We start from the raw sequence: 26,683 nt of genomic DNA, 5'->3' as shown, positions 1-26,683 counted from the left end.
GAAAGATGTCCAAACTTGTTACTTTAGGTAGAGGGGAGTGAAGGAAGAGGAGGGGCAGGGGTAGGAATGGTAGTAGAGTGAAACACGTTATGACCTCATATGCATATATGCCTGCATGACCCATGTGATCCTGCAACATGGACAATCAGAAAAATGAGAACTTATACTCCATTTGTGTATGATCTATCAAAATGCATTAATGTATTCTACTGTCATGTACAAGTGTGGAGATTCCTCAGAAAGCTTGGAATGGAAACACCATTTGACCCAGCTATCCCACTCCTTGGCCTATACCCAAAGGACATAAAATCAGCATACCACAGAGATACAGCCACATCAATGTTCATTGCTGCTCAATTCACCATAGCCAGATTGTGGAACCAACCTAGATGCCCTTCAGTTGATGAATGGATAAAGAAACTGTGGCATATTTATACAATGGAATATTACTCCGCAATAAAGAATGATAAAACTATGGCATTTGTAGGCAAATGGTCGAAATTGGAGAATATCATGCTAAGTGAGATAAGCCAATCTCAAAAAACTAAAGGACGAATGATCTCGCTGATAAGCGGATGAGGACATATAATGGGGGTGGGAGGGGTTAGCATTAGGTTTAGGGTTAGGTTTAGAGTTAGGCTAAGGAGAGCAGTAAGAATGAAGGAAAGAAGGACTATATAAAGGGAAAAGGGTGGGAGGGGTGGGGGGGAAGGGAAAAAAAATAAACATCATTACCCTATGTAAACGTAAAAAAATAAATAAAAAAAATAAATAAAAAAAATAAAAACAGAAAAAAAAGAACAAATTTAAAAATTAGTAATAAAAAAAGATGTCCAAACACATAAACCAAGAGAGCAATGCAAATTAAAACCATAATTTTCTACTAATGCATACTTATAAGTATGGTTAAAATTTTAAAATAATAATAATAACAAATGCTGGTGAGGACACAGGGAAACTGGTCACTCACATTGTGGTGGTGGGACTGTAAAGTGCCACTTGGGAAACCAGTTTGGCAGTTTCTTGTGAAACTAATAAAGATGTAACAAACATAGGACCCGACAACTGCACTTCTAGGCATTTATTTTAAAAAAAAAGAAAGAAAACTTAATATTTACACAAAAACCTGTTCGTAGCAGTTTTATTCACAACTGGGAGACAGCGAACACAACCCGGATGTCCTCCAACAGGTGGACAGTTGGACAAGCTCTGGCCACCGCACCGTGGAACAGCAACGAAATGGATGAAGTGCTGATGCACACAGCTTGGAAGAGCCCCAGGGAACATGGAAGAGGGCATCTACGCCATCCGCGCTGTGATTCGATTTACGTATTTTCCAAATGACAAAAGTATGGACACGGAGGTCAGATTCGTGTTTGCCATGAGGCAGGACATGAGGGGAGAGGTGGCCTGCGGGGGCCAGGAGGGTGTGCTTATGGAAGGGCGACGTGAAGAATCTGGGCGATGGATACACAAACCCATGTGTGTGAGAGAATGCCTAGAACTAAATGCACATGCATGTACACACACGTGCAAATACAACTGGAGGAAGCGGAGTAAGATCAGATATTAGCCTGTGGATGTGACTCCGCATTAGTTTTGCAAGGTGGTGCTCTAAGGAAAGTTGGTGAAGGATATTTCTTGAAACTGCATGTGAATCTACAATTATATCAAAATAAAAAAGTAAAGTTAAAAAATGTGTCCATGCAGTTTGTGTATTTAAAGGACCAGAAGAGAGTCACCAAATCATTGTAACTATAAAGTGGACATTGACCATCTTAGTTTTCGCCTTTTCACTTTGGTTGGTTTGTCAGATTTTTCTAGTGTGCATGTGTTAGTTTTACAAAAAGGAAAGAAAAGCCAACTATATTTTTTTAAGTTCATTGCCAAGAACAACTATTTACAGTCCTGTTTTTAGTTGATTCTGAAAGTTTCTTCAGTCCTCTCCTGTACTGCAAATGTAAAAATACACACACACACACACACACACACACACACACACACACACACAATCACCACCTGCTCAAGAACCAGTCCAATGTGTTGAGACTCAGTCTCCAAAGCTCAGTGTGGATGGGTCTGCAGCTGGGATGTAAGGAGTCTTACTCGGCTGGGCAGAGGTTGGACCTGGGAGGTCGTGGAGTTTGAATCCTGGTTTCTTTGTGGAATTCACATCCTGAGTCCGGTATCCCCCAAGAAGGTGCATCCTGTTGAGCAGTTTACAGAGCCAAGCATTGGACGGAGACAATAACGAAGCAGAGACTGCTGGGTATGCGTTTCACCCTGGCTCTCCACTGCTCTATCCTTTGATGCAGACATCATTTGAGTTGCCCAGAGCACGGGAGTGGTAGAGACGAGCTCAGAGTCTGTTGTGTGGGAACCATCTCCGGAGCCTATAAAAGATTCAACTCCTGCCTCCCCTTAGGAGAGGTATCCAGCCAGTATTAATATTTTAAAAATACTAGAAGGTAGACGAGAAGCCGTTACTCATCGCTAGCACCTCCATGGTACTAAAATTAAATAATGGATTTTTTTAAAGACAGAATTGCAAGAGTTGTGGAACTATAAAAAATATTCCCCTCTTGGGGATGTTGCATGTTTTGCTTTTATCTTTTCTTCTCCTCTTGAGAACATTTTGATTTACTTCTGTGATAAGCTTATAACAACTGGGAAACTTGGGAGGCAGGGTGAGCTGGGCGGGGAGGAGAGAGGGAGGGGGCTCACGGATAAGCCGGAAAATGTGTTTGGCTTCAGGGAAGAAAGTGCTGGAGCTGTGCGACCATCCGTCTCCCATGTGGGGTGTGTGTGTGTGCACATATGTGGGCATGTGTGTGTGCCAGGGTCCTGGTGCCGGAAACGGTAAGTACCCGCAGTGCCACACAGGCTGAGGGTCTGTCCAGCAGGAACCTTGCAGGGACATGCCAGCCAGCATTCGTGATTCAGGCAGAGCCTGGAAGCAGCCAGCCCCGCCGCTCTGCCTCCTGAGGCGTCAGTTCAGACAGTGAAGACGTGAGCGGCCAGGAGTGGGGGGCTGATCGTCGTCGGGAGTTCTGGACTGTGCCAGATGACCCCAGAGGGTTCCCTACCTGAGCCAGCTGTGTAAGCCCTTAGATAAATGACATCGCCTGGCTGAGTCTTCTCACACACCCATGGAGCACGCACGGCGTTCCCTGAGACCCAGCAGGGACAGTCGTCATTCAGGGTGGAACTAGATGATATCCCCTGGCCGTGACATCATCCCCCTGGTTGTACCGGCTGTCCTGTTCAGATGCACTCAGACGATGACCATTGCCTTCATGGGGTGACATCTGTGTGGCCGTCACAGCTAGTGTTTTAAATGCCCAGCTCCCTCCCACCCTCCCCAGACATCAAGCACTCAGGTCAATTACTCACATTTCACTTACGGGGAACTAATGCTCAGAGGGGTGAAAAGATGTGTCCAAGGTCAACACCAAGGGTCCGAGCAGACCCAGATACCATTTTCCAAACCCGTGCACTGCAGGGGCAAGATGGATGGGTGCGACCCGGCACCCGGAGAAGGGAGGCCGGGGATGGAAGGGAAGCTCGCCCTGCTGCCGAGGATGTGGCCACTGGGCTCAGTGGAGACCCCTAGACAGCCTCTCCATCCTTGCCCGCTTCCATGTGCCAGTGCACACGTTCTCAGCCGTGCCGGCCTCAGACTCAGGAATCATGGCAGCCGGGACTCGGGAGGGACCTGAGAGCGTCTCTGGTCCGATGCCTCCCGGGCAGTGCCATGGGAAGACTGCCAAGCTGGGCACCGAGGGTCAGGCTTGAGCGGCACCAGGCAGCCATGCCGCCAGCACACGCTCCTCAGGGCATGAGCCAAACCTGTCTGATCTGTAACTGCCGTCAGGTGACTTTTCTGAACAAGACAAAGCCACTCTCTTCTGCTGTCCTCAGATGATGCCCCAACCTTACCCATTGCTCCTCCTTTCTGTTTCCAACCACCTGCGGGGCCGGCTGTGCTCATCCAACACTGACCTCCTTACTCTCTCTCAGACGCGTCTTTCCACCACAGCCCAGTCAGTGCATGGCCTCTCCACCCCCGTGTCCCCATGGGAGAGAATCCACCGTATCACCCTCTCTTCAGAGGTCACCACCGACACTGCAGGTGCTCGGCAGTCGTCTGTGCCCAAGGTTGTTTTGAGGGTGTAGTCATCTGACTTGAGAGGGACCTGACGCCCATTCAGCTCCCCACAGAGAGACTGCTAGGTACAGCGCACCTTCTGGAACATTTCCCCAGAGCCTCTATTGGCTCACGCTGGTGTGATCTGAGGTTGCTGAGAGCCCCTTACAAAAAGCATATCTTCCATCCGGACACAGTGGTGTCTGGAATCCAGCTGCTAGAGAGACTGAGGCAGGTGGATCACAAGTTTGAGACCAGCATGGGCAACTTAGTGAGACTCTGTCTCAAAATAAAAAGGGCAGAGGATGTAGCTCACGGGTAAAGTGCTTGCCTTGCATGCACAAAGCCCTGGGTTCAATCCCCGTAGGTAAGTGGGCAGGTGGGCAGGTGGGCAGGTAGGTACATATTTTAGGTATCCATAATCTTCAGAGGACAGAAGACATTTGTGCAAGTTGATTTCTTTACATCTGTGGGCCTGTTGATTTTTACAAAGCAAACTGTTCTATTATTGAAAGTGTGTGTCATTGAGATTATTGGATTAGAAGGATGAGTCAAATGGACCCTCTTGGAGGATACTAGCCTAACTCTTGGACTCAAGTCTGAGAAGCAGAGCAGGTTCTGACCAGAACTGACAGTCACAGGGTAGCCGTGTTTGCCCACGGACTCAGGCATTCTTCCTCTTTCTTCTCTGACCCTGTGGCCTTTCGTTTCAGCTTCTCTTTGCATAACTTCCTTATTGATTAGGAACATATTCGAGTGTCTACCGTGGACCACGCACACTGTTCAGAGCAGTGAACAAAGCAGAGTCCCTCCTCACGTGGCACTTGATCTAAATGGTAACCAAGACTACCGACGTGGATGTGCAGGAAATGCGTCAGGCCAGAGGGTTCTGTGAAGGAAGTCCAGCGGGGGATGGGCTAGAGGACATCAGGGAAAGGCAGACCCACTGCTTTTGATGGGCAGCCAGGGATGTCCTCTCTGAAGGGGACATCAGAGCATTGGCCCATACAGGTAAACATTTGGAAAGATCTGGTGGATTAAAGGCATCTACCAGACCCTGTGTGGCAAAGGGATTTGTGCTCCGTCAGCGCCAGAGCATCATTGGAAACAAGGAGCAGGACAGAGTCATAGTGCAGAGATCACTCACTCTTTCCGGTTTCCCCTGAAGACTGTGTTCTTGGCCAGGCTCTCTGCTTATGTTCCGGTAGGGTCTTCCCCCCAAATGGCAGAGCCAACTTCCAAGCTGATAAGACCCTTAGGATCCTCAGTCTCCGCCTGTCCCAGTCCTGGGCTTCCCAAAGGAAGGATCCGATCTGACAGCCCAGATTCTGCCTTTGGATAGGAGCCTCTGGGTCAGCGGGCAGCTCCCGAGGGCTGAAATGGAATGGAGGTGGGCCTGTGTGCGGCGCTTTGAGGGGAAATAGAAAATAGAATGAGAGGGTGCGTGTGAACGCAGAGGCAGGGAGCAGGTGCTAAGCTGAACCCCCTGACATCACAGGGCTGGGACCCTTGGCAGCTTTTAGTCAGGGCAGGATCCACTGGTGAGCGAGAGTAGCTCCTTTATTGAACGAGGAACCTCAAAACTGAGCATGCTTCCTTCTAACCAAGTACATCGCGGAACAGAAGGTCAGGCTGCAGACGAACGTGATTAACTTTGTATTTCCTTTTGACTCTACTTATGTTTCCAAGCATCAGTCTGACCATTGAAATCTGTCCTGAATTAGAAGTACTGGGGAAATTTTCCAAAGAAGTGCAGCTGCAGGGACTCTCAGGAGAAGTGGCTCACTTGCTCCTGTGGATTGCTTCCCGGTGGGAACAGCTCAGGTTCCTAGCTGATCTCGTTACGTTGCTTTTTCTGAACCACAGTTCAAATGAGAACATAAATATTTGGTTTAACCTTCTTTGGGAACCATAAAAATTTGAACTGATGGAGGAGATAGGAACGAGCAGAAGCTGGAAAAAGAAGTTTGGCAAGTTCATAAGAGATTAAGTATGTGTATTTCAACAGTGTCCAAGGGCATGATTAATTTATTATCCTTTTGGATGGCAGAACACATGCAGAGAACTTCAAATTGTGCCATTACCTTGACAAAGCTTGGGGGAGCGGAGGGGTGAGAGCATTTCAAGACGTCGCTGCCAGGAATTTGATGTAGAGAGGGAACGGGCGACCCTCTGGATACATATAAATCTGGAAGTCAGACATTGAAGTCCCTAATCCTGGCTCTGCCACAGACAGACTGGAGATGAACATTCCTCAGTCTTCACGAAGTGGGTATTGCTCAGGAAGTCCACGTTGGGAGCTTCCCCATGGGTGCCAGGCTCCATTATTCCCATGGGTACCCATGGCCAACCCAGAACATGCCCATCAGCTGACCACAGGGATGTGGCCCAAGGCTGTGACCTCTGAATGGTTTGGTTACAACCCAAAGTCATCACCTAAGTTGACATCGGCAAACTTTTGGAGACTCAGTTTTTCCCTCCATAAAGTGGAGATTGACTTCAGGACCCACCTCAACAAGTTGTAAAAATTAAATGCACTAATATGTGCAAATGCTTAGAATAGTGTGTGGCAGAGAGTTGGTGTTCAATAAATGGTAACCTGTGTCGTCACTGTCATCATCAATAGACGTAAAAAGAGTACTTTCCTCAAATCATTGAGCCAGCTTGTGCGCCTAAGTTCCCATAACCACTTACCATCCTCCTGTTAGGACAGGCGTTGTTTCCTGTTTTGCAGAGGAGGAGCATGAGGCTCAGGAAGGCCACACAACTGCCCTTACTGTGAGCTCGGACCCGGGGAAGACGAGACCTGTCTCACTGTTCCCTGCATGTTAGTCAGGATGGGTCAGGCTGTGCTGTGGGGATGAGCAGCCCCGGGTTTCTGTGGATCAAAGGTTAAATTAAGCCCCATCGTCACTGCGGGTTGTACTCACCGTTGTCTTTGATTCTTCTCTGGGACTCAGATCAGTGACGTCATCACTACTTAGAGATGGCCTGTCACCATGAGGAAGGAAAGAGAGCTTGGGTAGGAACACCAGAGCTCTTAAGTCTGTTGCCAGAAGTCAGCCAAAGTGACATGTGTCGCTCTCACTCACACTTGATTGACCAAGGCAAGTCAGATGCCACAAATGACTTTCAGTGGACAGGGAAGACTGGGTCTCATCTCCCAGAAGGAGAGGAGCTGGATCCTGGGGGACAGCCGCAGGGAAGACCTTCTACCTCCATCCATCTGACTCTTGAGGAGAAGAGAGGGCAGGTGTGGAAGACCTAGAGATCCGGGGCCCTCTTGATCTGGGGTAGAACAGCAGGAGGCAGGAGACAGGAAGACACTAGGGCACAGCGAGCAGAGGAGAGGAATCACAGAACGCAGCAGGGGACCAGACACTCAGCAGAGACCCATCAGGAGCCCAGTCACTCCACTGGACCAAAGGGAAGCGGAACTGTGGAGCTGACAGGAAACAGCGGACTCTGGTCCAGACAGGTCCGGCTCGAGGACCGAGATGCAACCCAGGCTTCTTCCTCTTTCTCTGCCGTAGCCTCTGCCACACGACTCCTCTCCACGTCGCTTGGCACTGGGTGCGTAGCGTGCACTGGACCGGGCACCCTCGGGGACTGTGAATTCCCTGGAAATAAAACGTGGGCTTCATATTTTGAATGTAACTAGAGGTGTGGGAGGAAGAGAACGTGCTCGTGAAGTTGAACACAGCTCGGTAAACGTACGAGAACACCATGACCGCCAGGCTGAGGGACGGGCAGGAGCCTGGGATGGATTGTCAGCAAACGGGTGGCTCCTGCCATGAGCACGGCAGGTGCGCCTCGCCTGGCAAGGCTGCAGGGGGCAGGGGTGTTCGGGGAGAGCCTGAGGATGGCCAGCTCATGCTCGGAGGCCCGGGTCCTCGCGGGGGACCCTGTGGTGGGCAGCCCTTCCGCCTTCTCTGCCGCTTAACCGCATAACCTTCTCCTCAGAAGCAAACTCGGGCGACAACCGCCCGGGAAACCACCCCACCCACCCGAGGCATTCTGACTTCCTGACCATCTCGGCAGCCCCCTGGGACTTCGTGTGCCATCTCACGTGCACCCAGCTGCTCCCAGGCTCTGGTCCCCGCCTAGTGTGCCCAGGACCAAGCTCAGCCCGCCCTTCATTCCCACAGGCCCACGGTGTCTCCGCAGGGAAACCCGGGCTCACATTTGTTCACTTAACAAACACTGAGCCATCCCCGTGTTCCAGGAGCTGGCTCAGCCCTGGGACCACAGCGAGCACAGAGACAGGCTGCCACCCGAGCTTGCAGACGACTCAGAAAGATGGTGCCCATTACCTACTTTACCAAAGTTCCAACAGCTAAGGGTTGTGAACAGGAGGCAGAAAGTTCCAGGGGGAATTGAACCCTGGGGAGCAATGATTCACCCCAGTCTGGAGACTGAGGCTGTTGATCCCAGTTGTTTTCTGTGATCCTCAACCTGCCCTGTGCACCCGAACACCAGGGACAGGATATAAGGACAGGATGTAAGTCAGCAGTGCTCAAACCTCCCGGATCTGGAAGTCAACACGTAGGCAGGGCAGAGTGTCTGAGCAGGGCAGTCGCTATTAATAGAGGTTGACAGACATGGAGGCCTGTGTCCTGGGCAGAGAAAGCCATTCTGCTGTTTAACTCTGAGAAAAACATGCCATTCACATCCCCGTGCACGCAGCCAATCCTCTCCAGAACTTGTTCATCTTTCTCGACTGAAACTCCACACTCATGAAGCAATAATTCTGCATTCTTGTTCCTTGGCAAGTTCTCTTCTACCTTCTGTCTCTATGAATTTTACAGCTCTAGGCACCTCATGTAGCGAGATCACACAAATTGTCTGCTTCTGAGGTGGCCTGATGCCCTCAGTTTCCTTCATGTTGTAGCAAGTATCTGCTCCTTTTTTCAAGGCTGAATACTATTCCATTATGTGTACACATCATGTTTTACTGATCCATTCATCTGTTGATGGGCACTTGCATTGCTTCCCCACTTTGGTTATTTTAGACAGGCACAGAATACCCATTCTCTCCCTGAATCTTCATGTGGATCATTTAGTAGATGATATTTGAAGGCGGGGGGGAGAGAGGGAGAAGAAGAGGGATAGGGAGGGAGAGAGAGGTAAAGAGAGAGAGAGAGAGAGAGAGAGAGAGGAGAGAGAGACAAAATATATGCCCCACAGCCACGCTCCAATCCCACCTCCTCCTGCCACACCTACCACTTCAATTGATCCCATCAGGGGTTAATTCACTGACTGGGTTAAGACTCTCACAACCCACTCATTTCTCCTCTGAACCTCCCTGCATTCTCTCACATGTGAGCTTTTGGGGGACAACTCACCTCCAAACCATAACACATGTGTTTTATTCTCTTTGGTAACTTTTTTTGCAGGGGGGGGCTTGAATTATTTTCTACTTTACTTGGAAAGAGGATCTCTACTTCAAGGGTCCCTTTCCCAGATCAGAATGATAGCAAGCATCCTAAGCCCCTTTTTGACTCTTAGGCATTGCCAAATGCTGGGAAGCTAACTTTGGAGAACCGTAAAGAGAAAAGGTATTGGTGTTGCATATGTAAGTTGATTTCATTTTCCAAAAAAAAAAATCAGTACAACAGGCCTTATTTTTATTTTTAATTTGTGAGTTTATGAAGCATTTTATGGTCATATAAAAACATGGAAATAAAGTGTGCGTCTTCACTTAAGCGTTCACCAAGTGTCTCCTGTGTTCCACACTCAGGGAAGGTAGTAGAGAGCAGGAAGTAAGCGGGTGAGGGGCAGTGACCGCCACCACCCGCCAAGAGCCAGCTGCTCTCCGAGCTCCGCAGACCTGGCAGTGAGGAGGGCCAGGGCCCGGGGGTCCAGATCGGGTGTCCATGCAGCAGCAGGGGACAAGAGAAATGGCCAGGCTCGGTGATGCCTGACACCAGGAGGACAAGGGAGGGACCCCAGCAGACACGGAGGGAACCCGAGTGCAGGGGACGCGTGGTCCAGAGAGAGAGCCAAGCTCGGGTCTGAGGCCATCGAGGAGGGAGGGAGGGCCTGGGGAGCTCGCCCTGCAGGTCAGGGGAGCCATGGAAGGTGGCAGCCCGGGCGCCGCCCTGGTCAGACGGGTCTGCCTTCCAGAATGAGCACTCCTGTCGCCGCCAGGAAGGGAGACGGCAAAAGGGGGCGAACGCTGAGGCCAGTCTGGAGACTTACACACGGTAGAGCCATTTATTGGATACCAGCTGTATACCACCACTGTTCTGGGCCTTGAGAACCAAACAGTAGGCGCCTCTAGGACCCCCAGTGAAGGCGCAGGCCACAGTGGGGCTGGCGGTGGGGCTGGGAGCCCGTGAGGCCACAGGACACGCAGAGCGTGGAGACCGGGCTGTTTTAACACAGCGATGCGGTTTCCAGAGACATAAAGGAGAAGGGGGCGGACGTCAGCGCAGCTGGGGTAAAGCCGGAACCCCGGGGGAAGCACACTCCACCTAGGGCGACGGCAGCCGCTGGGTGGGTCCTGGATCTGAAAAGGGACAGCAGTAGACAAACGGGTGCCGTCGGAGTACACAAGTCTGTGGCGCAATTGGCAGCGAAACCTCAGCGTTGAGGGAGGCCGAGGTCCCGTGGGTGTGGTGGAGGCTCACGTCAGGGGAAACTGGGCGGAAGACTGGGGGCTCTATGCCCACTACATCCTCGAGTGCGTAAAAGTATCCGCCTGTGACAGCTGCACACGCACACAGGTGGGCACACACAGGCCCTAGCACAGGCAGCAGAAAAACTGCAAATCATCCTCACACAACGATCCTGTTTACCTGGACGCGCAAAACTGCCACATGTTCTGAGTTCATACGGAGGTGCGTGGATTCATGGAATCACGCCTTCAAAGGAGGTACAACTTGAGCAGAGCGTGGCGGCACAAGCTTGTCATCCCAGCAACTTGGGAGGCTGAGACTGGAGGATGGCAAGTTTGAGGCCACTATCTTAGGGAGACATATTTTTTTTTTTAAAGTAAAAAGGATTATGGATGTAGGTTAGTGGTAAAGTGGCCCTAGGATCAATCCTCAGTACCAAAAAAAAGAAGAAAAAAAACCATACAACTTAACTTGATATCATCAGTTCTTTGCAGGAGAGAATGGAGGTGAGACCAGGACGTAGCCTGGGAACCAAAGGGGACATTGGCTCTGCCCAAAGAGCCACACCACGGGGCCGAGTGTGGCAGGAGGGCCCTTGGACCCAGATCAGGCGGTCGGGACCCGTCGCGAGCCTCGTGCTGTCCCACCCTCCCAGATGCCCACCAGGGAGCCTGAGGGCCAGGGACAGAGCAGGACCCCTGGCACCCGGGTCCACGTGCTTCCTCCTCATTAGCTCTTTTCCCTCCCAACTCGGAGAAAAGCAGCGTCTCCTTAGGAAGGGTCGTAGGGAAGCCGCTCCCCGTGAGGCCTGCCACCGGGCAGGTGTGGGCAGCTGCTGCAGGCAGGGTTGGCTCCGGCCAGGGGCACGTGCGCTGACGCGTGCACCGTGACACGGGGCACCATGAAGGTTGTTGGCCACCACAGCGATCTGCGTGCCATCAGGGTAGCCGGGCAGGGGCTTGTAGCCATGGCACAGCCTGGCTCTGCCCGGCTCTACCTGGCTCTGCCCGGCTGGGGAGGTGGGAGTGTGTCCTGCCAGCATGCCTCTGAAACCCCAAGGGACCAAGAAGGCAGAGACGCCTGAGTGTCGTCCTGAGTCCACCCTGAGCTGGGAGCCAGCTGCCCCGGAAGAGCGCCCCACCCCGTCTTTCCTCCCAGGTGCCCTTCAGAGCTGCTGCCGTCCTTGGGAAGGAGCAGCTCTGCTCCGCTGAGGTCTTGGAAGACAGATTTGGAAGAGCTCTTGTTACTGCTGTGATTTGGGGACTGGGGCGGGGAGACTGAACCCAGAGGCACTTAACCACTAAGCCACATCCATGACCCTCTTTATTTATTATTTTGAGACAGTGTCTAAGTTGCTTAGGGCCTTGCTAAGTGCTCAGGCTGGCCTCGAACCTGCCAAGCTTCTGCCGCAGCCTCCCAAGTTGCTAACAGGTGTGCACCACGGTGCCCGGCGACTGCATGTCTGAAACCGGTCTAGAAAGAAGGTGGCAGAAGAAACAAAACAAAACAAAACAGCGTGTTTTCAGCAGAATCTCCAGAGAAGAGTGCAGAAACCCAGCTCCAAAGAGAAGGGGCAGCAGTGGGGTAGCCTCTGTCTACCGCTGTGGTCCTCCCCCTGGGCTGTGTGTCAGGGTCCTGGGGGGCTCTGCAGGCTCCACTTTCGGCCCCCGCTCTCTGAGTTCCTGCTGCAGGGGGTGGGCGTCTGCTTTTCCTCCTATTCCAGGGAGGCTGGTGCCAGCTGGAGAGAAGGAACCCCACCCTTCAGAGCGCAGGGCTCTGAGCACCAGAGGCCAGGGCAGCACAGTTCCTGAGAGGCAGCCTCCCAGGAGCTCGGAGGGAGGACGTGGGCCGCCCGAGTGGGCCTGCCCTCCCTGGGTAGCTGTTTTGATCCGACAGCAAGCGCCGATTGGACAGGGCCCTCTCTCCAGGCCTGCTTCCATGAGGTCAAGTGGCTCCGCTTGGAGGCAGAGGGAGGAAATGATCAGACCCGACCTTGGCGGCCTGGAAAGACTTCCCGGGAGAGTTTCCAGGTCTAGAATTGAGCTCTGGGTGCAGAGCGTCAGGTGGAGGATGGAGGAGGCGGTGCCCGCCCCCAAGGCCCATGCTGCTTCACTTCTTCCGCAAGGTCAGGGTGCTGTGTCCCCAGTCCTCCTGAGCAGGGAAGGGTCAAGAAAGAGAGCAAAGACCACCGAGGCCTCTCCCAGCGCGTGGGCGCCTGCAGGCCTGTGGCAGGCAGGTGGGGTCCCAAGTCCCTCCCCGGGAATGTGGCCGCTCCTCCTGGGCTACTGCACAGACTGCCCCCTGGCCGCAGGGCCTGTCTGGGGTGTGCTTGGAGAAGGAGGCGGGATTTGAGTCCAGGTTGGGGAAGAGGGGCGGGGACGCGGCAGAGCTGAGCGTACCCGGCTGTTCCAACTCTTCTCTCTTCTTGAACCCGAGAGGTTCGTGAGCTTTGTTTATAGAAAGGAAATCTGTTCCCTTAGAGAGGGATTTCTTTCTATATCATGGCCAAGACGTGTTTTATGCCTGGAGGTGTCCATCTGACCCCTTGAGTGACAATACATATTTGACTGTGATTATCACAATCAGCATTGCAATTGCTGGCTGCCATTCACCGGCCCCTTCTGCGGACTTTCCACTACCTCTTTAAACCCTGGAACCCCTGGGAAATGAGCCTGTTGTCCCCATTTTACAGATGAGGAAACAGAGCCACAGGGGCATGGAGGAGCGTGGTGGTCGCTGGCGAAGCCAGGACTGGCACATGTCTGAGCAGCGGCACTCCTCACTAAGAACACGTGTCTGTCTCCACTGTGTGCTGGGCTCTCGGCCCGGCGTTGGCATCGAGTAGTGAGCCCAGAAAGCTGTGGCTCTGGACCTCCTGATGCCCCCCAGCAGGGGAAATGGGTCAGGAGAAGATGTCAGGTGGATTAGATCAAGTCAAGTGGTGATTAAAAATGCTTTTCACCACAAGGTATCACATGCCTTATTTTTAATGATCATATTTTGCATTAATCTTAAAAATGCAAGCAGAGGTAATTGGCGTTTAATTAAAACCTTCAGTGTATTTCAATAAAGAACATTTTAAACCAGGAAAAAAAAAAAAACAAAAAACAAAAAACAGAAAAAACTATCTTGTCCTTTGAAACTCAGCCTCCCAGCCAGATAAACCGTTCATGCTGCCTTAGACACCACTGCCACCTGGTGTCAGGCAGCAGAATTGCAGGTGCAGGCTTGGTGCAGCCATTGCCTCTGGAGGGTCACTCTCCGGGATGGGTTCTGTTTCAGGAGGTGCCTGTTCATGTGTAAAGTAGTCACAGCTGGTCCCAAGTCAGCTTTCTTTTAGCTCCATGTCACCAACTGTCATGTTCATGAACTACAGGTTATTTCCTTATAATCAAATCAACATTTGTAGATTCTGATGATAAACTGAGATTAAATATAGACAGATAACCTGGGTGTAAACTCTAGAGCCAACTTATGCAAATAATAGTTCTTTCTTTAACAGCACGACTTTAAATGTCATGAGGAGATTCCCATGATTTGGTCTCTGGTTTCCCTTGGACTCAACTCTACTCAAACCCTGCTAATGACTCACCATTTCTGCAATTTCCTAGATTCTCCCTCCCCTGCCTGTTGCCTCTTGGGGTTCCTTCTGCCTGGAACTGTATCTTTCCCCTTAGTGTTTTTCATGTGTGTGGTGCTAGGGACATTGTTCAGGACCCAGCACAAGATAGGCAAGTGATCTTCTGCTGAGCTACATCCCCAAACCTTCCACCTTTACCTTCTGAATTTACTCTTAAAATGTCAAATCCAGGGCAACCAACTGGGGAGAATTTCCTTAAAGTAAGTTCAGAAATGACAGTATCACATGGCAGAGAAACGGGAAGATGTGGTTCTGAATCCTAACTTCATCTTTTCGGTAGCTGTGACTTTGACCAACTTGCTAAATGTCTCTGTGCCTCAGTTTTTACCCACTAAATAAAAATAACCAGAAAAAAAAAAAAAAAAAAACGCCCTCCCCCAGCATTGTTCAAGATTTAAAGAAATTAGATCCAAAGAGCTTCCTCGCTCTGAGCCTCTACCTGTGTGAGCAGGGGCAGGTGGTGCTGTCGAGGGGGCATATGAATCTGCCCCTGGCCGGTGCACGTGAGGATTGCTGAGGGTAGGACTGCTGAGCAAATGACGTCCATTGCCTATTTGGTTTTGCTTGTAGAGAAAAAATTTCTGTCTCCTGGAGTTAAAAATAGTGTGAGTGTCCAACTTTGAACTCCCACACGGTTGCTCTCCTTAATCCATCGCCGTCTCTGCCACCCTGGTGAGCCCCCACCCCACGGCAGGCCACAGAGACTTGCATGTTAGGATGGAAGGTCGTTTCGCAGTGCTATTTTGGACAGTGCTGCTGCAGGCAAATCCTGGTCCATCAGGCACCTTTGGGTTGGCACCTGAGATGGAAGACTGGTCACCAAGCGCTGTTGGCAATGTGCTGTTGCTGTGTCCTTCCAGACAATCTTAAATGTCTCCCTGTTTCTCTGACCAGGTAGTCGATAGCGACAGACCTGAAGGGTCCAGGTTCCGGCTCACTGGAAAGGGAGTGGATCAAGAGCCTAAGGGAATTTTCAGAATCAATGAGAACACAGGCAGCGTCTCCGTGACACGGACCTTGGACAGAGAAGTGATGGCTACTTATCAAGTGAGTACCCTCGCCGTCCACTCTGCGCGCACGGACGTGGTTTACAGAGGGTTTTCTTTCTGCTGAACTGAGCGTTGCTATGCCTCATCAAACCCAGGATTGTGTGGCTTTAGGGTGTCTCTGTGAGAGGAGAAATGGAGGTGGATCCAGAGAGGGTGACAGGGAGGGTCCCTGTCTTGTCAAAGGAGCCCCCAGACCTGATCAGACCAAGAGAGAGTCAAGGGCAGCTCAGAGGAGGCCTGAACCTTTAGATGGCTTTTGCTTAAGACCAGCTTGATGATCAAGAGCCACAAGAGGTGGAAACCCTCGGATGTGACGATTCCACTCTTAGAAGTCTACCCTAAGAACGTTGGGAGAATGTTCTTAGATATTTGCACAGTGGCCCTACAGCAGGGAATGGTCCTCAGAGAGGAAAGATGGCTGCTCAGCAGCAGGGGAGAGGTCACGTCATGGTCGGTGCCAGGCAGTGTTCTGCAGCCACCGAGAGTACTTTGGAAGCAGTGCTGGCTGTGCATGGAGACCCGAGGCGTCACACAGAACCTCGAGTGGCCGCCGACGCCCAGAGCGCTGAGACACACTGTAAGGCAAGGCCAGCGCGCCCGGGCCGGCTGGGGGTGCCGGATTTCTCTCGGGTTCCTTACCTGCCCTGCTGGTTTGCAGTGGGTTCCACGTGGGCAGAAGGTGGTACGAGGGCACTGGGGACGCAGGTGGTGGGCGGATATGAGGGGGCTGGGGTGGTAGGAGGGGAAGCCCTGCCTGGCCGGCGGCCCCTGCTGAGCAGTGCACCCCAGGCCCCGGGTGGAAGAGGAGCCCCCTCCCAGGCTTCCCTCTCCGAAGCCTGATTGAAGGGCTTCCTGAGCATCTGCAGAGGTCTCACCTGCTGGGGAGCCCCTAAGATGAGCCACGTGTCCTCCACGGAGGCCCACGGGCGTCTGGTTGCTGTAGACACAGAACCTTGGCTCGCTCGGACGTTTCCAGCTCTAGGTGGCCTTGCCTAGAGCCAGAGATGACTGGCAGCTGTTGGCGTCCAGGTGCCGTAGGGACAATGGCAGCAGATCCTGGATGTTCATACTCCTCCTGCCATGGGAATACCCCTGAAAGTTTCAGGTGCAGGGAACTAAGGAGAGGCACCATGCAGTTCATTGTTCATAGAAAGCGATTGACAACTCTGGGGTCAAGGAAAGGGCCATCCAAGTCAGCACTGCAGTTTTCTGAGCTGTGTGATCTCAGGCAACCCACTTACCCTCTCTGATCTTGTGACGTGTTCATGAAGGACAGATAGAACTAACACCTCCAAGGAAAGTAAAAGAGGAAATGAGGTTATTTTTGCAAACATTTGGCACAATGCCCAGCACTTAGCAGGTACTCAATAAATCTCAATAAATCAAAGCTACTCTTGGTAATTATTTTCCTGAATATTTTTGAATTTCCTAGTTAAATTCTTCACATTTCTGACCTCGGTGTCCTAAGTCCCACCCTGAGGAGGTTGATGTCTGCCATGGTCGTGATTTTTCATTCTGAAGTTAAGCGAGTATCTTAGCCTTTGCTGCCCCTCCTTTCTGTGTGGGACAGGGATTTGGGGCGAGTCTGGCTCAGGAGCTCCCTGGCGATTGGAGACCCAGGACAGGAGGTCACCTGGAGCGTTCCAAGCCCTGCGGCAGGACAGGCAGAACCAGGGGCAAACAGTGCCCGTGCTCAGGCGTGAGGCTGGTGCCTCTGGGGGACCCTGGGGCTGCTTGACTCGAGGGGACAGTGCAGATGCTCCGTGGCTGGGTGACCGAGGTCTGCGGACTCCAAGAGCCGCCTGCTGGGAGTCCACTCAGGGCCACCCTCTGCCGGGCCTCGGCGGACACTTGCAGATGGCACTGACCTTGGTCTCCAGGGACAGGAGAGATCCCCTGAGGTGGCAGACACTTGGGCACAGTCACAGCAGCAGGAAAAGAGTTCAAGGAGCGACCTCCAGGGGCTGATGGGAGCCGTCCTCGGCTTCCCTTGGCCTGGAGGTGGCTGGAGCCACCAGCCAAAGGCCTCCCTGTCACATCCTGTCCCTCTGGCTCCACAAAGCTGCAGCACAGCTGCCGTGTGTGTCTGTGCAGGGCAGGGGTGCTGCACAGGGGTGGCCCAAGGTGCCAGCAAGGCCCTCCCCACCCGGTGGCCACCTGATCGGAGCTGCACCCGACTCGGGGCCCTGTCCACATCCACCTCTGGGATAGGCTGCCTCTCTGGCTCCTTTTCTGCCCTTTCCTCCTGCTGTGACCGGCACTGAACCCAGGGCCTCACGCATGCTCAGCACGTGCTCCCAGGGAGCCGCACCCAACCCTGCTGCCTCCCCAGTTGGGCTGGATGAGCAGAAACCCTGCTATTTTCTTTCTTTCTTTTTTTTAATTTAGGCGATTTTGTTTTCTATTCAAGAGTGATCTACATGGTCACTGTGTTTAAGGGCCAGAGCTCTGGGTCAGAAAATAGACTTCTAGGGCTCAGCGTCTCTGCTTCCTGAGCTATGTGATCTTTCACAAGCCACTTAGCCTCTCTGGTTCTGCGATTCCTCTACACAATGCGGGGCAAGCACAGATGGAATGGCTAGTCTTTGCTAAGCAGCCAGTAGCATAGACTGGTGGTGGCTCGTGTCATGCTTTCCTCTCTGAGTCAGGTCACAGTGCCACAGCAGGTAGAAGCAGGGGGCCTGCGTGGGGACAGATCGGCTGCATTCCATTCACGCCGTGTCCCCTGGCAGGCGTCTGCCTCTACGTTTTGACCTGGAAAATGGAAGCGGTAACAATGGACTCGGGGTTGGGTGAGCAGCAGCTGAGCTGATCTGCACCAAGCATTCAGCCTGGTGCCAGGACCACGGTGCATCTCACCCAGCGCGGGAGACAGTGAGGCAGAGCCAAGGGAGGGGAGCAACTCGGGATCCTGGGGATCCTGGCTACAGCCCCTCCCGGTCACAAGCCCGAGCCTGCCTGACTGAGCCTGAGTTTACGCCCCCGCTCTGTAACCCACGTCATGGAGGACTGTCCGCTGGTCCATTCCCTCACTGCTGCAGGGCCCTCCAGGGGCAGGGGTGCAGAAGAAGCAGGGCACCGGGTTCCCTGCTGCCTGTACCTCTCCTCCTACAGCCCAAGCTGTGGTCCAAGGTAAACTGGAGGCCTGCCAGGAAGTTGTGCCTCAGGACGGTGTGGCTTGATCTACCCTGGCCCAGGGCCATGTCCCGCTGGGAGGAGCTCAGTGGGAAGGCAGTGTCTCAGCAGGTGGCCCCGCCACCCCCCCCCAGGAGGGTACAGCGTCACATGCCCCCTCTCTCCTGCGCCTCTTCCCTCCAGACCTCGTGCTGTCCCCTGCTCCTCCTTGCTGAGGAAGGTCTCCCACGGCTGCACATGGCTCCTCTCTTTGGACTTGGCAAGAGCCACTCTCCGCGGGCAGGTTTCAGCCCAGGAATGTGGCAACCCGCGTTTCAAGCTCCTCCTTCGACGGAGCTCCCCGTCTTCCTAGTGCAGCCAGACCCACCACGCCGGTGGTCATCAGGGTGACTGGGAGAAGCCTGCTTCTTGGAGGAGCAGAGCCTGGGTCTCAGACCCCACATGTCTGCAAGCGTCCACAGCGGACAGCACGTGATCGTGGAGGGACGGGACCGTGGCACCAGTGTCGTTGCCTGTTAGAATTTTAAATGCTACTCACGTGTAAGGACAAGTCGTCGCGTTGACATTTCCCGCATCCGGCAGGAGAGCCTCTTGGTGACGGAAGCCACAGGGGTCTGCGTGATGAGGAGTCATCGGGGACACGTTTGCTCTTGGCCCTGAACGTGGATCATCATCTGTGCTACCGTTCACTGAACGCTGCGCGGCAGATAGCGTGCCAACTCTCGGCGTACAGTCTCTTATTTAATCTCTTTCACACAAGAGACTTAAGAAGTCGGCGTTAACACCATTTTACAGATAAGCACGAAACCCTTACACACTTTTCAAGGGCTCGCAGCTGGCGCGTATTGGATTTGGGATCCATAGCCGACTCTCCAGCTCTGAAGGCCTGCGTTCTCAATCCGAAGGAAGGCTTCTTCCTGTTCCGCCCCAGGGAGACTTTGATGCCAGCCAGCAACCCCCTTGCCCAGGACCTTCGCTTGCTGGGGCTGTGGAGGGGTCACCAGTCCCATGATCTGTTGCTTCGAAAACACCGTCTCGTTCCGCGACCCTCTGCTGCCTTGTCAGCCGCTGCCCCAGCCCCAAGAAGGCTTCCCATGCTTCTGACCCAAAGTGACACCTGGCAAAGTAATTTAGCTCTTGCAGGATCCAGAGTTGACGTATTAATGCAAAGCTTCCTGAAATATTACTCATTATTATGCATTTTGCCAGCCTTTGAGTGATTTGTGAACTCGTCATTGGAATAAAGTACTGTAAATGATTCATGAATGACCAAGTTTATGAAATTCTATAAAAATATTAGCAGGTGGTAATGGCTCCATGAGTATAATCTGCAGGCTGCAGATTTGTCAACAGGGTTCGACAGGAGTGGGAGACAGACTGGCAGGCAGGTGGGGGCCAGATGGACGTCTTGGGGTGGTCTCCACCAGGGGTGTGAGGCCCAACAGGAAGCAGGACAGATGGAATGGTGGGCAGGTGCCATCGACTGATCTGGTGTCCCCAGTGGAGATGCACAGGTGACCGAGGACGTCAGAGTCGGTGGGAGGAGAGGAGAGAGCTTGGGAAAGAACACTCACTGAGCACCTGTTTCGTGCCTGAGCACTCCCAGGTCCCTGACCTGCACAGACCTCTGAAAATGCTCTCTCATCTCGTCACACCCGTCGGTTACTGAGGACCAGACGGTTCCCCAGATGTATTGTCATTGTCATTGTCACTATTCATGCTGGTGTCGACCTTCTTGAGCCAAGAAGCCAAGGCTCTGCTAAATACCTAAGTGATGCTCTCTTTTGCCCTCCCTGAGGATGAGCTTGGTACTGTCGTCACGCTTAGCCACCGAAGGGGCAGCTGGCAGGCCTGTCCTGGGCCTCCGAATGTGGCAGGGCCACAGTGTCTGCTCCCGGATATCCACGCGGGTTTTCCCCCACGTGCCTGGCTCTCCGGCTCCCAGGGTCTGGTCTGGGGTGCTGCCATGGAGTCGGAACGCCGTGGCAGCCAGGGGCTCCCCTGCCCCTGCGCTTCCTCCCCTCCTGGGGCTTTCCTACCACCCAGCATAGCTCCAAGTCATCTGAAAGAAAATGCACTCGGATGACAACCGATGCTGCCACGTGGCACGGGCATAGCGTGAGGTCAGTGCTCACAGGACAATTGGAACACACAGACTTACCCAGACCAGTTGATTGACTCGTTTATAACAATGTCCCCCCATGGGATTGTACTCCCTGAGACTCCTGCTGGAGATGCAACCCAGCCCTGGACTGCAGGGGCCAGCTCTGACGGGTCTGGTCACCCCTGAGGCCATTTTCTTAGCTGGGATCCTCCATGGTAGTCAACCAAATCCTCTCCAACAAATTTACAAATAAAGGGATTTATTAAGGGTACAGGTGGTCAGTAGAATTGCTGAAGGGCCACGTGACCTGGCTCACAGGCTGCAGAAGGTGGCCCTGCAGTCACTGAGGTGCCATCTCAGGGCAAGGTTTCTCTACCTCGGCACTACTGACCTTTTGGGCTGGGGAATTCTTCGTCACGGGGGCGGGCCTGGGGATCCATGGCTATTTAGAGCCACACAGTCCTGTCAATCAGAAATGCCTCTGAGAGCACCAATTGTCTAGATGTGGAAATGAAAGTCCCCCTGTGAGAAGCACTGTTCTCATGGTGGCATTGCTGCCCCCCTGCCCTGCCACTCTGCACCAACAATGCTCAGGACTAGAATCAGCAGCTCTGCTTGGCTGCCAGAAGGGCCAAGGGACTCTGTGCCCACACACCCTGTGGACTCCCAGCTGCAAAGCACAGCTACTGCTTCATGTCTCTCTTGGCCACGGCCAGGGCCGCTGCGCCTGCTTTGTGTCTGCAGAAACAGCCTAGATCCACACAGGCCTCTAGCTGCAGGCCCTCGGGCACAGGAAAGTCATCTGCAAGGGACTGGAAGCCACCAGCCCTGGCCTCGCCGGATCCCTGGTACTGCTGTTCCCGGGAGACCCAGCCGTCCTTAGGAGAGTGGGTTCTCGTACCTGCGATCGTACCGTCTGCTGCCATGGTGGTCCCATCCCTCTCTCACGCCGGTGGTCTAGGAAAGGGCTCTGCGTCACAGGAGACAAGGAGCTGGGGATGAAAGCCCCAGCTTAGGTGGTGGCCCTCCCGAGTTCGAGGTCGGCAGCTCATGTGCCTCCGGATACCCGCTTGCCTTTGGCAGGTTGTCCTGGTCCAGGTCCGTTTCCACCCTTAGGGCAGGACTGGGACCAGGGCACTGTCTCCCATCGGTGTGAGAGCTGTGGATGGGAGCTCGGGGTGAGGCTCAGCCCTGTCACTTGGTGCTGGAGCTGGGAGCCATCGTGTCCCATGTCAGCGGATAGTTGAAGCTCCTGCGGGCACAGCAGTGGCAGCACTAGGTGCCCAGCTGGCAGTCAGGCCTCAGAGTGGCCGTGTAGAAGAGGGGCAGCCAAAGGGGCCTCAAGGCATGGCCCTGACCAGTGGCACCCCCGTCCCAGCCCGTATGCTGGATCAGAAGCCCGGGGACGGGTCCTCCCTCTGGGTCTTTCCAAGATGCCCTGAGAGCCATCGGTCTAATACCCTCCTGTTAGCATGAGTGCAGCTTTGGATTCGCTAATCCGCCTCTAGGAAGCGGGGCTTTGAGCCAACATCGTCACCGTTCTGCCAGGCCCTGTGCCAAGCATGTGTCTCCAGGTGCCAGGCCTTGCCCTGGGGAGCCCTCTGTCCAGCCCAGGCGCCACAGAATTGCCTTCTGCTTGTCCCATGAATGACTCTGGGGAGCTGGCAGGTTTGCCCCGGCGCCTTTCCTGGGTCACCTGACTGGGGAGGGCTGTTAAAAGCAACAATGCTGAGTCTTTGCTGGTTTCTCAGAAACCAGCCGTGAGGCCGGAAATGCAGGGGTCTCCAGAAACCGTGGCTGGCACAGTAGCTCCTCCCGGGGGACACTGGCCCGGGTGTGCCTTGTACACCCACGGTCTTCAAGGAGGCGTGTGGTTCTCAAACTTCTCTGCACACAGACTCACCCGGGAGAGCACCTGCCTCGCATGCAGGAGGTCCTAGGTTTGGTCCCCAGCACGGCCAGGACCAAAATCCAAAACAACAAAGGTGCTCTTAGAGTCACCTGCAGAGCTTTGGAAGGACACCTCCCCAGCCCAAGCTGTGTCTCCAGGCACTTCAAAACACCTGGGGTGACACTAGCATGCCCATCAACCTCCCAGGGCACCTCAGGGTGGAGCCACGCGATCCACTGGGTTGGTCTTACCCGTCCACACCCCAGTTTACCCACAACTGGATGACTAGCAACGACACCCCCACGTAGGTGTGATGAGAATGTCAAACAATGAGCTCACGTAGGAGTTTCTAACTTAATAGTGGAAAAACCATCTTATTTCCCCTCACTCATCTGCTACCTGAAGCTAACCACTTTCTAGCATCTCTTTAGACCTATTTCTTTGAAAAGAAATAGGAATGCCAAGAAACAGGATTTGATAAACAAATGATGGCTTTGGAAAATAAATAACTCAGGGTCTAGGGAGCCTCTCCCCTCCGGCTCCCCCGAGCAGTGCCGCCCGCCTTTCTGGTTCGGCTTTGCTGTTTCCAAGCACTTCATTTTGCAACCTGGCCTTATCTGCCGGTGCAGCTGGTGAAACTGAGGCATGAAGAGGTTGAGGGGGGCTGCCAAGGCGGCCGGCGCCCGGATTAGGCTGCAGAGGCTCCTGATTATTTATTTGGTCCACTAAGCAAAGCCGCTTCCTCACTCAGGGCTGTGGAAACACATTTTTCTCAACTTCATTAGCACAGAGTCTTCCCGAGAGGCTCCACCTGACTCCTGGCAGGCAGGGACCCCGCGCCCTGGGCTTGCGTCCTGGCACCTGGCAGGCTCAGCCGGACTTCGTGGAAGGGGCCCAGGGCCTGGTGACCAGATTTTCCTTCTTGACCGAGGTGACGAAGCCTAGCCTGCTTCATCACTGCTCCATCTTCAAATGACTTGGTGGCATTTTCCCACAAGGTACTGAAGCCTCACACCGGAACAGGGAGAGCCTCAGGGCCACTTGTCTAAGCCACTACCGGCAAGAGCGAGGGAAGTACGTGGCTGACCGCTCCGACACCAGCGTTTGCAAACCTCCCTGCTGGTTCATGGCCCCGTGCTGACCAGCTTGGTGGAGGCCCCTCTGAGCCCCGACCCCACACAGGCTCCCCCCCACACTCACCACCTCTGCCTTCACCCACATGCATAAAGAAATGTCATTTTGAATTTGGTAAGATGAGCAGAGGAGGGAAGGAGGTTGTTGGGGCTGTGGACTCAGAATATCGAGAGCAGCTGTTTTCCTCTGGCCTCCTGTAGTGGTCTGGAGGGCGCATGTGACTGAAGTTGTTCCCGAGAGACATGACTGAGGTGGAGCCCGTTAAAGCAATTTGGAAAGCCTGGGGAGCAGTCAGGGCCCGTGCACTGGGGCTGTAAGGCCAGGGACAAAGGCGGAAGGCTGGAGAGAGTCCCCCACAGGCCACCTTCAGCACCGTTGCACGGGAAGGACGGGCACCGCGGGCGACCACTGTGGTGATGCTCTTGCCACCTGAGGGAGGAGAAGAGGTAGTTGGCAGACAGTTTGGAAGCTGCCACGGAGCAGAGACCCCTGGAAAACCAGCCTTGGGTCCCCCAGGAAATACCTGGGAAATGATGTCAGGAGACAGAGGGGACTGAGTCCCCCGAGCAGGTCAGAGGCTGGGAGTTCTGGGATCAGGGGTCACCCCAGTGTAACCCCACCGACCTCTGACTCGTCATCTCACCTGTCTGCAGTCTGGCATGATGATTGGCAGCAGCAGGTGCTCCACCCGCTGGGGCTGAACCGTGGAGAAGCCACCAGCAGAGCAAAGGACCAGGGCGTGAAGGAGCAGCCTCGTCCAGTTGGGCCTCCTCCCCAGCATGGAGAGGGCCAGGGAAAGGAGCGGCAGGTGCCAGCCTTGGGGCTAGGAGCCCCAAGGGAGCCCGTGTGCCAGGGCAGCTGGCGCCCACAGCCCCACCAGGCAGGAAACAGCTCAGCAGACTGTCATCACAGGCGGACGTGGGCAGCCGCCTGTGCAAGGTGCTGGGAGAGAGCAGCCAGCACCCCACGGTCTGGTCCGGCCTCGCGGATGCTCCGTGACCCGACACTAGTGAGTACTCGGCACTGGAGGTGCGGGCGGCGGTCATTTGTGCTGAGGGAGGGGCTGCTTGGCCCTGGAAGGCCCTGCTGGGGCGACATGAGGGGAGCGTCCTGAAAGTCCCCTGAGGGCAGGAATGCTCTCCTCGCCTCCCAGGTACCGTGACATGCGGGTGCTCAACCCGGTCAATTCTATCCCCTGGGGAACATCAGGCAGTATCTGGAGATGTCTCTGGTTGTCACACTGGGGAGGTTAGGAGTCGTCTCATGGATCAGGGTGCTGCTGGGGACAGTCCCACGCATCCACAGCTCCCTGCTCTGCAGGACCCGCGGGGGGCTGGCCATGTAGAGGGTCTGAAAATGTTTCTTGGTGTGTTGGCTCAGGTACACGGTTGGCTGGAGACGGCCGTCCATCTCTGGCACCAGGACGGGGGCACGATCCCTGTCCTTGTCAAGTCTATCGTCTGGCCTCGTAACATATTGACTGCGCTTCCCCAACAAGGGGCGGGGACAGAAACAGGCTTCAGGAGGACAAGAGGCCCAAGCAAGGGCTCAAGAATGGGGAGCCAGGTGAGCGGGAGGGGACGGGCAGGAAGAGGGTCCTGCAAGGGCACAGGAGAGAGTCATGCAGCTGCAGAGACGTGAAGGCGGCTGAGGACAGTGGAGCCCAGGAGGGGCGGGAAGGAGGCTGCATGGACACGGTGCCCCTGGGGACAGAGCAGCAGCTGGAGGACTGCAGACTGGCCTGACCAGATGTGGCTTTGACATGGACAGTGCAGCGAACCCAGTGGAGGAACCGGAGGCCCCAAGTCCTATTTCTGGGTCTCTAAAGCCAGAGTCACAAGGGTCAGATAAATGCCATTTTCACCCAGAAGCCCCAAGGAAAATGGGGCTAATCCAGGACCCCCCAAAACAGCACATCCCGTGGGTGGAGAGTGGCAGGACCGGAGGCGGTGTGGCTAGAGGGCCTCGCAGGGCCGGCTAAGGAGCTTAGGCTGTGTCCTCAGGGACGCCTTGGCCTGGGAGGTTTTCAGCAAGGGAGTGACGTGCCATTTGCATTTCAGGAAGATCAGATTTACTTGAGCAAGTCAACAATAACATCCAAATTACCATGAAATAGGAATTAACTCAGAAACGCATTCACTTGTTGAGAGCCCACTACCTACCGGCACTGGGGAACAGCGAATGAAGGAAAACCCCGCGCCCGGCTCAGCCGCAGAAGGCCACCCTTCATCTCCAGACCTGCGGGCGGAGGACGGCGGCGTTCGGCGTGTGGGCTGCCCCTGGTTAGCCTGGCTCAATCTCCAGGCCAGGAACTACTCTTCCACAACTCCAAACTTGAGTCCTTCCTTCTACAGGGCGTATCGGTGGGCCCCTCAGCATCGCTTACTGCTGGCCTTGGCCAGAGCTGTGGCTGTGGATTCGTCTGATTATATCTGATTGCAGATCTTTATTATGTGGAGGGCTTATCATTCCTCACAGTGAGGCGCGAGGTACCGAAAGATCATTTCGAGATTCTTTTTCTTTCTCCTGAAGATGCAGATGTTTGCATTACCGGCTCCTGTAGGCCTGGCCCACCTTTCCTGGTGCAGCTCGCGGGGTGCGTTCCTGTCCTGCACAGGGCAGCACTGAGCCTGTTACCGAGTCAGGCCAGGCTGTGGAGCTGGAGCGAATGCAACCTCAGGGACGATGGCATAGTCTCGGGTGTGGGTGAGGCAGGTTGGCAGGCGTTGCCAGAAGGATGCTGGGAAGAGAGCTTTTGAAGTCGACCATGTTCTCCTTTGATTGACAACTAGCTCTTGGGGACAGCACAGTCAAGGTGATCTCCTGAAGAGGAGTCTTGACCAGAGTTGGAAAGGCTCAGAAAACAGGCCTGGGGCCTTTCACGGGGAATCCTGATGCATTTCCTGTTCCTTTGGTGTGTTGTGCCTGACGGAGCCCATGGTGAGGTTGGGGAGGTCATGAGG

General features: G+C 54.0%; 1 protein-coding gene across 1 annotated transcript in view; it reads left to right on the top strand.

Moving 5' to 3' along the window:
* Cdh13 (cadherin 13) overlaps positions 1-26,683 on the top strand; it is an 899,199-nt gene that overhangs the window by 474,184 nt on the left and 398,332 nt on the right. The window contains exon 5 of the mRNA XM_047528617.1: positions 15,302-15,454. Within this exon, the coding sequence (XP_047384573.1) occupies positions 15,302-15,454 (153 nt within the window). The remainder of the gene's footprint in view (positions 1-15,301; positions 15,455-26,683) is intronic.

The sequence above is a fragment of the Sciurus carolinensis genome, chromosome 16 (genome assembly GCF_902686445.1).
Source record: "Sciurus carolinensis chromosome 16, mSciCar1.2, whole genome shotgun sequence".
Classification (NCBI taxonomy): Eukaryota; Metazoa; Chordata; class Mammalia; order Rodentia; family Sciuridae; genus Sciurus; species Sciurus carolinensis.
This window is presented reverse-complemented; position numbering and strand designations above follow the sequence as displayed.